This window comes from Aristolochia californica, unplaced genomic scaffold (assembly GCF_029961685.1).
Source record: "Aristolochia californica isolate CCGP_79_NKW_82.1479 unplaced genomic scaffold, dmAriCali1.0.hap1 SCAF_13, whole genome shotgun sequence".
Lineage (NCBI taxonomy): Eukaryota > Viridiplantae > Streptophyta > Magnoliopsida > Piperales > Aristolochiaceae > Aristolochia > Aristolochia californica.
The window spans coordinates 9760034-9771210 of record NW_027181804.1 but is presented as its reverse complement, the minus strand read 5'-3'; the positions used below and the strand labels follow the sequence as shown (position 1 = coordinate 9771210).

General features: G+C 39.1%; 2 protein-coding genes across 2 annotated transcripts; both read left to right on the top strand.

The window, feature by feature from the left end:
* Positions 1-8207: 8207 nt before the first annotated feature.
* Positions 8208-8891, top strand: LOC137947635 (flavonoid 3'-monooxygenase-like). The gene has a single exon (XM_068793432.1). It carries the CDS (start codon positions 8208-8210, stop codon positions 8889-8891), a length of 684 nt encoding a protein of 227 aa, XP_068649533.1.
* Positions 8892-9062: 171 nt separating this feature from the next.
* On the top strand, positions 9063-10486 carry LOC137947634 (cytochrome P450 76C4-like). The gene is made up of 2 exons (XM_068793431.1): positions 9063-9164; positions 9851-10486. Exons 1-2 carry the CDS (start codon positions 9063-9065, stop codon positions 10484-10486), a joined length of 738 nt encoding a protein of 245 aa, XP_068649532.1.
* Positions 10487-11177: the final 691 nt, after the last annotated feature.

Sequence of the window (11177 nt, the reverse complement as noted above, 5' to 3'; positions counted from 1 at the left end):
ACGAGGTGATGATTTGATGGAACTTGTGATACCATTGACGGGAAGCCTGTTTGAGACCATAGATGGATTTCTTCAATTTACAGACCATAGACTTTGGATCTCCAGATACAGTTTTCTGGTTGTACCATATAAATCGTCTCATCAATGTCTCCATTGAGAATGCAGTTTTGACATCCATCTAATGTAGCTCTAGATCTAAATGAGCCACGAGTGCCATTATTGTTCTAAAAGAGTCTTTCGAAGATACCGGAGAGAAAGTCTCTTATAGTCTATGCCTTCCCTTTGAGTAAAGCCTTTAGTGACTAGACGGGCCTTATATCTCTCGACATTACCCTTAGAATCCCTCTTGGTTTTAAATATCCACTTAAAACCAATGGGCTTCGCACCTATAGGCAACTCGATGAGATCGCAAATGTCATTGTCATTCATAGACTTCATCTCATCCTTCATGGCATCAATCCACTTTTGAGAGTTAGAACTGCGCAAGGCTTGACATAAGTTAATCGGGTCATCTTCTGTCACTCTGACGACATCCTCATGTTCTTGGAGAAATATGATATAATCATTTGGAATCACATTTCTCCTCTCCCTAGTCGATCTCCTTAATGGCACTTCTTGAGGTTATTGAGTTTGTTCTAAAGGTGGTGCAAGAGGAAGAATCTCATTGTTGTTTTGATCTGGAACAATGTCATGAATAGGAGCCTGAACTGTGTCTTGAACAGCAATAGGTATTGAGACCTGATCACTGTCAATAATAGATTCATCTTCAAAGACAACATTCCTTATGTTTTCTTCCCCTCCAAACTCAATATCCTCAAGGAATCTCACATTTCCTGTTTCAAAGAAGGATCTTGATGTGGGATCGTAAAACTTATAGCCCCGAGAGCGTTTAGCGTAACCAATGAAATAACAGCTAACCGTCCTTGAGTCCACTTTTCTTTCATGTGGCCTATAAGGCTGCGCCTCAGTTGGACAACCCCAAATGTGCAAGTGCCTAATGCTAGGCTTCTTGCCTGTCCAAAGCCCATAGGGGGTTTTGGCAACTGCTTTGCTTGGTACTCTGTTAAGGATGTACACTACGGTCTTTAAAGCTTCTCCCCAAAGTGACTCTGGCAAAGAGGAATGACTGATCATACTCCTTACCACATGAACTTATTTTCAATATTTTTCTATAGGAACTAACAACATCAAGCATATAGATTATCAATTAAGGGACTGGAACCAACAAAATTTGAATTTTGGTAGAGACTAACTTTATTATTTCCAAAAGAACAAGAAAAACCTGATTTGTCCAAAATGGAAATAGAAATTAAATTCCGCCTAAAAGACGGTGCAACAAATGTCTCAAATAAATCCAAATAAAATCTAGTGTTTAATTGTAAACTAAAAGTTCCTATAGCCTCTACTACAACTTTATTGCCGTCACCCACAAAGATGAATTTTTCAGCATCACTTGGCGGTTGGGTCCACAGGAAACCCTGCAAAGACATACTAATGTGAGTCGTAGCACCAGAATTCACCTACCAAGTGTCTTTAGGTCAAGAAGCTAAATTAACTTCAGAACAAACTAAAGTTAGAGGCATACCCTTCTTGACACCCCATGCGGCGTACTTGGGACAATCCTTCTTTAGATGTCCTGACTTCTTGCAGAAGTAGCAGGTAAACTCCTCAACCTGCTTCTTCTGTTTCTTACTCTGAGAAAAACCTACCACAGTATCCTTACCTCTCTTCTTCTTCTTGTACTGAGAGGTTGAGGCCAAGTGAGTACTTTCAGTCTTATCCCGTTGTTGCCTCTCTTCCTCTTTCACACAGTGAGATATAAGCTCATTTAGGGACCATTTGTCCTTCTGAGTGTTATAACTCACTTTGAATTGGCCAAAGTATGTAGGAAGAGATATCAAAACTAAGTGCACGAGAAAGTCTTCAAACAGTTCCATCTTTAATGACTTGAGTTTTGAGGCAAGATGAGACATCTCTATGATATACTCTCTGATGTTTCCTTTGCCCTTATACTTCATTGAAACGAGTTTAGCTAAAAGGCTACTCACTTCCGATTTTTCATTCTTGGCAAAATATTGTTCAATTTCTTCTAAGAACTTCTTGGCGCTCTTGCTCTCAGTCATAGAGCCCCGAAACACCTCCGGAATGGAGCGTTTCATGATCATCAAGCACATTCGGTTTGAGAGCTCCCACTTCTGAATTTTAACCTCATTGAGGTTATCCAGAGTAGAAATTGCCCGAAGTGCAAGATCCAAATCCATACAACCGAGGACTATTTCCATAATATCTTTGCATGCCTTAAAATTTGTCCCGTTCAACATTGGAATGCTACTTATTTGAGCAGTAACATTTGAAGCCGTAGCAACAGAAACTGTATAAAGAACAAAATAAAAAAGCATACGCACATTAACTAGCATGTCATATAAAGAAAAACAAGACAAGTACCAAATAAAATCCAAATTGGGGACCCATCTCAAGATACCTAGTACAACATTAATTCCTAGTCTTTGGACAGAGAAATTAATTGTAAGTGGTACTCTCTATGCAATGATCAAATACTTTCAATCAGTTATGTCAAACAATAGCCTTTCTTTGGACCGACAATTGTTCATATGAAAAATATTTATAATTGGCATGCATTTATCATCACATGCATGTTGTTGATTTGGCCAAAATATGTCTTCCGTTAGGCCGAGTACAATTTGCACAAATAACTCCGTAAAAACATCTATGTATTTCTAGTCAAATTATTCTACACTACAAAGGTTACTTTGGCAACATGTAGCTTCAAACAATTTGATTGAAAATACTATACCAACTGAACAAAATATTTTTTTTCATTCAGTTGCCCAACACTGTGGCACCGTCCCATTGGCACCGCGGCGCTTTATTTCCTTTGAGCTGTAATGAATGTTCTGTGAATGTTCTGTAATCTAATATATATAAAAAATATTTATTCAAATATAACAAACAAATACGAGCAGCCTTATTGGGCATATGCGCCAAACGCAAAGCTTGCGCGCAGGTTCGAATCCCCATAGGCGCAAAAAACCGATTTTTTAGAATCAAGGCAGCTCGGTCGAGCTGGCTCAACCCGAGTTGACCCCGATCTTCAGCAACCAGTCCGAGTGGACTCACCCGAGTCGATCTCGTTAGGTAAATCTAACAAAACCAGAGGATTTTTTTTTACAGCGACTCTGCAATTTGTCTAACGGACACTACAACGCACGCAATGGTTGCTCTGGTTGCCCAACAGACATGGCAGCGCACCCGCTGCTATGAATGAGCATGATAGTTGCCCAACAGATGCGCACCCACTGAGGTGAACCGACACTGCAGTTGCCCAATGGGCACGGAAGCGCGGCCGATGGGCGCTGTTGTGCACCGAGTCCGAGCTCCTGCGGGTACGGCAGTGCCCTCGATGGGCGCTACAGCACACCCAACGGGCACGACCCTTGCCGGTGCCATTCTTTCCAACGGGTGTTGCAGTGCTGGACTCTCTGTTTTCAGCGCTGCCAGTGCTATTCTTTCCAATGACAAAAAACTACGACGACGAAGAAAAATGATACCCAACGGAGAGCGTTTAGCAAAATGCCCAGGTTTCCTTCGTCGCCGCCCCCTTTTCTTGCCCAACGATGCGGATACTGCAGAGCACGTCCCTCTTTTTTTTTTTTTCTTCCTTCCTGCCACGTGCGGATTCAGCTTCCACCAGTGGCTCTGTCAAACGTCGTTGCAACATTTCCCAATGGACACTACAGCGCGATCCTCCACCGTCGGATGTCGACCTTCGTCATCTATCGGCGACGCCAACCGACTCAGAGCCATGGAGAAGGTCTGCAAAGCGCCAGTTCCGCACAGCGCTGGGGCTCTGGATGTCTCGCCCCACTGAATTAGTATAAAAATCCTAATAATCTAACGTGTATCGCTCTGATACCACTTGTTATAATAAATTTAATTAAACAGTAATAGTAAATTCTAATCCAGAATTTACAACATGCCAGAAAATTAGGATTGTGGATAAATACCTGGATCCATTCCGAAGTTTCGTCTCTCTATTGCGGAATCACTATGATGAACGATAACGGATGATTGGTGTTGTGGTCTTCCTCAACTAAATCTCTGTATTCCTCAATGGGACCTTCGTCTCTCTTCTGGATGGGGAGAAGAAAAACTGTGTGATTTAGTATATTGGGGACCATAACCATGTTGTGCCTCCTTATATAGGGTTCCTATAATTTCCTATGGTGTCTACTCAATTGGCCCATATTCATGGCCTATATCCATGGCCAATTCCTTAATGGGCTCAACAAAATTAGACCACTTAATTCAGCCCATTCCATTAAAAATATAAAATATAATTGTATAATAAATATGTTACCCAAATTAGAATAGGAAATGTGAATTTCAAGGTAAATGTATTTCGACATAATAACTTATTTGATTCTTCTTCGTCCAATTTACTTTTATAAAGTTCCTATAAACGGTATTGTGATTCGATGACATGCCTTTTTTTCAAGGATACCAGTTCTGGACAAAAGTAAACGCTAATGGGTCTTTCTCCCTAGGTAACATTAGATCAGGAACTTACAATCTATACGCTTTTGTCCCTGGTTTCATTGGTGATTACAAGTTTGTCGAACCGATTACTGTTACACCAGGTCAATGACTACCAGAAGACAATCATCATTCAAAACCCATGAACAAGGCCATTGAAATACAGAAAACGACATTGTTCTGGGTGATCTTGTATATGAACCTCCACGAGATGGTCCGACGTTGTGGGAGATTGGTATTCCAGATCGTTCAGCAAACAAGTTCTATATCCCTGATCCCAACCCAAAATACTTCAACAGTTTTTTAGCAAACCCAAGGAATAGGTTAACTAATATGAAGAAACTACGAAGTACGTACATACCCTTACATTGTTTTTGTATTGTACTCCAGCAAATTATCGACGCACTTGTACTGGATTCTGGTAATACTGCCCCCTGGTTTCCACAACGTGAGCCTAAAGATGCCATTATCGACCACAACCTGCACCCCCACCGTCACACAAGGAATTTAAATCATTCCTTAAAAACCTTAACACCATTTAAACGCTTTTCGTTAAGAGAAGTGTTTAGTAGAAGAAAAAAAATTGGTCTACATAGAGACTCAAAAAGTGCCATCACTGAAACAAAGTGACGACACATCCTCGCGGCGCCGCTAGAGCCCCTTCCCTCCGCGTGGTCTCGGCGGAAAACCAGAGGACCTAAGTTAAAAGGGAGAAATAATTTCGCCTCCTTGCGCCCCACACTATCCTCCCCCCAGAAGAAAAAAAAACTGGTCTACACGGAGACTTAGAAAGTGCCATCACTGAAACAACGTGACGACACGTCCTCGCCGGCACCGCTAGAGCCCCGAGCCACCCCCCCCCCCCCCCCCCCAACCCACCAGAAGACGATTTCACATGTACGAAATCATAAGCAAGAAAAAAAAATCTTTCATAAACTCTAGTATCCCTTCCTCATGGCTCTTGAAGAAATTGAAAAAACATATGAGTAGAAATACATTTCTATGGACTATTAGTGGTTTTTTCAAAAAATATTAAAAAGATATTTTTAGTAGAAATAAGTGCCTCAGGTTTTTTTGAAACATTTTTCTAATTGGAAATTCTTATTAAAAAATCATATAATTTTCTAAGTAAGATTTTCCGATCAAGATGGGCTAGAAAACCGTATAGAAATTTTTTGAATAAGTATTTGACAATTGATGTGTAATAATTTTAGCATGAGGCAATTTTCATAGCAATTTTGTGTTTGACATTTTATTTTATTAAAAAATTATTGATAAGTATAGTAATATATTAGATTGATTATTAATTTTTATTTATTTTCCTAGAAGAGGCAATAAGAGGTCCATTTAACTTTCCTAAGAAAATTTTAAAATATCTCTTGTAATTTTCTAGTAAGTCACTAATAGTAATAGGATTTTATTTAAAGGGTTTTTTGGAAATATGTATCTTAGGAAAAATATTTCTAGTTTTTTCTAGAATATAAATTTTCAACCAGGGGCACTAAGGAGGCCATAGTAAATTTATGGCCAGATTCAAAAATTAAAAAATAAGCTAGACAATATTTGGGGTAAAAAAGATTAATATTGGTGTGTTCTAATCCATTATCGAGATTCAATCCCAATCCTCCCTTATCATTCTTTTTTTAAAATGTATGCATAATTTTATATATAATTTATTTGACATATATTTTATGTAGAGTATTAAATGTAGGTTAAGCTCGAACTCAATTAAAATTATTAGGCTCGAGCTCAATTAAAATTTTAGGATCAAGGCTAGGGTGGGCTCAAGCTCGAGTTCAAAATATTTAAATCAAGTTCGGCTCGAACATAGGAAGGTTTGGGCTCAGTTCGATTCGATGCCACCCTTATGCCGAATTTTAAGTAGAGGTCATGCCCAATTTTATATAAAATGTATACATAATTTTATATACAATTTATTTTATATGTATTTTTAAAAAAAATTAAATGTATGTTGGAGCTCGAACTCGAGACATGTATTTTTTGAAAAGTTTTAAATGAATGTTGAAGCTCGAGCTCGACTCGAACTCGGTTAAAATTATTGAGCTCAAGCTCGATAACAATTTTAGGCCCGAGGCTGGGCTCGGTTCGAGATCGAGTTCAAAATATTTAAATCAAGCTCGGCTCGAACATATGTAGGTTCGGGTTCGGTTTGGCTCAATGTCACCCCTAGCTACAACTATACGATCGTCACATCATATAGTGAGTGATTTCTTGGATCCCGATAATACGAAGCAATGAGTAGGTTATTAGTTCTATAGTTATTAGTTGGGGATTAGTCTGCATACTATTGTATTGTTATTTTTTTTAATGCCAACTCTAAAGAAAAAACCAACGAGTCACACACTAAGCATAGCAATTCTACCAAATGCTCAATTTAATTTTTATTCAACTCTATAGAATTAAGAATTAGAAAGAATCAGAATTGCTCATTTTGATTCAAGGTAAAAAGACTGATGAAACTCTTTTTTCATTTATATTGTCGGATAGAATGGAAAAGAAATGAAAGGTCCATTATTGCTCATCCAAAAATATCCAAATTTTAATGCCTAATACCCAATAGATTTGTTCGAACTAGGTAGGAACAATGATCAATTTTAGCTTGAATGGTTTGTAGGGGAACCCTACCCTCTATGGGGAACCCTACCCTCTCTGACCCATTTGACACGCGCAATTTCTTTTCCAACAATACCCCCTCCAATTTGCATTTCATTGCCTTTTGTATTTGCTTGCTCAGTTAATTCAATAGCCCTTTTCATTGCCTTCCAAAATGAAACTCTATTCTTTAATTGTAGAGCTATGTATTCCGCAAGAATATCAGGCTTCCCATAAGGTTTTGTAACTCTTGTGATAGCAATATTAAGTCTCCGGTTTACATAATGAAATCCTTTATTTACATGGGTATGTAATTCATGGATTCTTCATGTTCGATCCTCGTTTAACAAATTTAGGAATCCAATATGGATTATGACCTAGATCAGATGGATTTTTTTTTGAATCTGTATAAGGGCATTTCCTTTGAAACCTGAGGATATTCTCCTATTTTTTGTACATAATTCTTGATACTATTCCTTATTTTTCATCTTCCTGGAGATCCCTCGATTAACAAATTTTGGAATCCAATATGGATTATTCATGCATATGTGGTTTAAATGTAGGTTTAAACTCCAAGGATGAGTAGAAACAGAAATCTTTAGTGGATCAGAAAAAAATCGGTCCTGCGGGAATGTTTTGGAAGATGATCCAATCATCTTTATTTTTTTTCTTTTATTTTCTATGGGTTTAAACAGACATGGCGATTGGCCACCGGTCATGAAGAGTTTAGGGGCAGCACGACTAATTTCTCTCTAATTAATATTAAGCCTTCAAAAATTCATGAGATCGTTATTGTTATTAAGGTCAACAAACACGTTAAAAGTGTAGGAATTCCTGAGACGTGGTTCATGATCCTTGCCAGCAAAACACCAGCGCAGTGCCGACTCTTCCTCTCCTCGTACCGACCGTTCGCTTTTCGAAATTCAAATAAAATTAGGTCTTTCTTTCAGTCTGAACGTGTAATATTGATTCTATATAATAAGACGGGTAGAGTGTAGTAACGTATTGAGCTCTTCCAATCGTGCTGAATGCCTGAAACGATGGTTTCAGAAACAAATCTGGCTACTTCCACACTTTCATCAATCACCCAAGCTTACGGTCGTTTGCCGGCAGTGGGCAAACCATGGAATGAGGTGCTCGTGGCTGTGCTGCTGCTGGTGGCTTCCCTGGTTGTCCTCACCAAGAAATGGAAGGGAGAGAAGTTGAGGTCGCCACCGGGACCAAGGGGGCTTCCCCTGGTGGGGAATCTGCCGTTTCTTGATCAGAACCTCCACAAGCATCTAGCCCAGTTGGTTCGGACTTTTGGCCCCATCTTCAGTCTTCGACTTGGTCGGAAATTATACATCGTGGTGAACTCGCCTTCCCTGGCGAAGGAACTCCTCAGAGACAAAGACGCCATTTTCGCCAATCACGACGTGCCTTCATCGGCATTGGTCCTCCCCAATGGTCTGCACGGAATCGCATGGTCGCCGCACAGCCAACAGTGGCGTATACTGCGTAAGCTAGCCGTCGGCGAGATGCTGAACAGCACCAAGCTCGAGGTCTACCGTGACGTTCGAAGAGAAGAGGTTCGGCAGATAGTGAGACGGGTTTACCACAACGGCGAGGCTCCGCTTGCTATCCGTGAGATGCTCTTCGCCACCTTCTTTGACGTGCTCATGGGCATGTTGTGGGGTAAGACTCTCGACGATGCTTCACTGAAGGAGAAGGGCGATGAGTTCTGACAGGTGGTGCCACAGATCCTTGGGTCTTTCGGCAAGCTCGGTGTCTCAGAGCTCTTCCCCTTTCTTGCGCCGTTTGATCTTCAAGGGCTGAGGCGAAGGAGAAAGAGAATTGCCGCGAGACTTCATCGGATCTTGGATTCCATCATTGATATGAAAAAGGCCGAACCGGGGATGCAGGAAAGTAAACAATTTCTGCCTGTTCTTCTGCGGGTGCAAGAAAAGGGTGATTCAAGTGTGCCATTAACCAGAAACCACATCAAAGGGTTGATCATGGTAGTCATCTTTCGCTCTACCATCTAATGAATCAATCTTTTTTAAAAGTTTATATTTTTATAATATGCTAAATTACTAATGATATTAAAATAGTTATTTAGCTAAATTTTTAAGCTTGTTTCTTATTTTTGTCATTATGCACAAAAGTCTCCAATGCCTCATGTGAAGCATGAGCTGGTAATACTCCTAAATGGATACTTCATGCAACTGAAGAGCAATCATGATTGCTCATGGCTTGAAGAGACTATGGAGAAGTGTAGCCAAAGGCAAACCCTAATGGTATGTTATATTTGGAACCCCATGGAAAAGTAAAGAAAAAAAAAGAAAAGAATAAAAAATAAAAATTTTACCATTATTATTCCTAAAAGAAGTCTGCGAAAATGAGAATTTGATCATTATCTCATTTTCACTAACTATTGTTGGGAATATAATAGTCAAATTCTCATTTTATTTTCATTTGTTATCATTTCTAGGGGTTCGAAACAGACCCTAAAAGATGATTAACTAGAGAGGATGTTGTTTTAAACAATGAAGATGACTAAAAACAGAGAAATCTCAAATAGGGTTTCTTGGATTTTGTTGGTCTTATTGAAATTCTTAAGAATATCCATTTTATCAGAGTTAGGAGGAAAAAAGGCTTTTTCCTCTCTTCCGTGATTATTTTACTAACGTTGATGTGGACGCAGGACTTGGTTATGGCTGGAATGGACACAACGGCAGTGACGTTGGAATGGGTGATGGCTGAATTGATCAAACATCCGGAGACGATGGTTAAAATCCAAGAAGAACTAGACCAAGTGGTTGGAGCCAACAACGTCGTAGAAGAGAAGCACCTATCCAGTTTGCGTTATCTAAGTGCCGTTGTGAAAGAAGCCATGCGACTTCACCCTGCTTCGCCTCTCATGCTCCCCAGAACCCCGAGCCAAACCACTACCTTAGGCGGATATTCCGTCCCGAAAGGAACCCGTGTTTTGGTCAATACGTGGGCTACTGTCAGGGACCCGGATATTTGGGAAAAACCCAACGAGTTCATCCCAGAGAGGTTCACAACCAGTGATCGCAAATGGGATTTTAGTGGCAACGATTTCGATTTCTTTCCGTTCGGATCAGGTAGGAGGATCTGCCCAGGGATTTCCATGGCTGATCGGATGATAATGTATGGATTGGCAACGCTTCTTCACTCATTTGACTGGCGACTGCCGGATGATACTGAGCTTGACCTCTCTGAAAGGTTTGGGATTGTCCTTAAGAAGGCAGAGCCACTCGTCCTCATTCCAAAGCCAAGGTTATCTGAGATGACCTTTTCATCGTTTCTTTCCTGAAAATATCATGTCTCCTTTTCTTCTTCCTTCAAATACTTTTAGTGAACCAGTTATATTTTTATTTTTATATAATTGTGTGCATAAAAGTATTTATTTATTTTTTTATATAATTGTGTGCATAAAAGTATTTTATGCAATAAAATTATCTTAGAAATCACCATTAATTTATTTTGGTGATAATAGATAAGAGATAAGCATAATTCCTTCAGTTATCTGATAAAATCTCATTCGATTTATCTTATATGGTATTTATCTTATCTTATATTTTCTATTCTAAATCGTATAAATACTACCCTCACTAAATTATAAAGGCGTAGTTCAGTTCTATATATTTAACAATAATAAATATATAAAAAGACTGACTGATTGTTGAAAATTGAAAAGGGACTATCTGAATACATAATAGCAGTCTCATGGGATACTGACAAGAGAGAGAGAAAGGTCTCTACTTGAATTCATTTGCCTAAGACATTCTAACAATATTCAAGCTAATGAAGGTCAGAAGAGCAAGGAGCAAAAATAGATTAAACTATTTCATAACTATTTTACTTTTGTACTCATTAATCTACAGTTTTATTAACTATATGTACTCATTAATAAGCCTGGAAGTGCAAGTTTTATTAACTAGTATTTGGATGCTTCCCATTCAAAGCCTTGAGATGAATATAGAACATCACCAATTTTTGCTTAG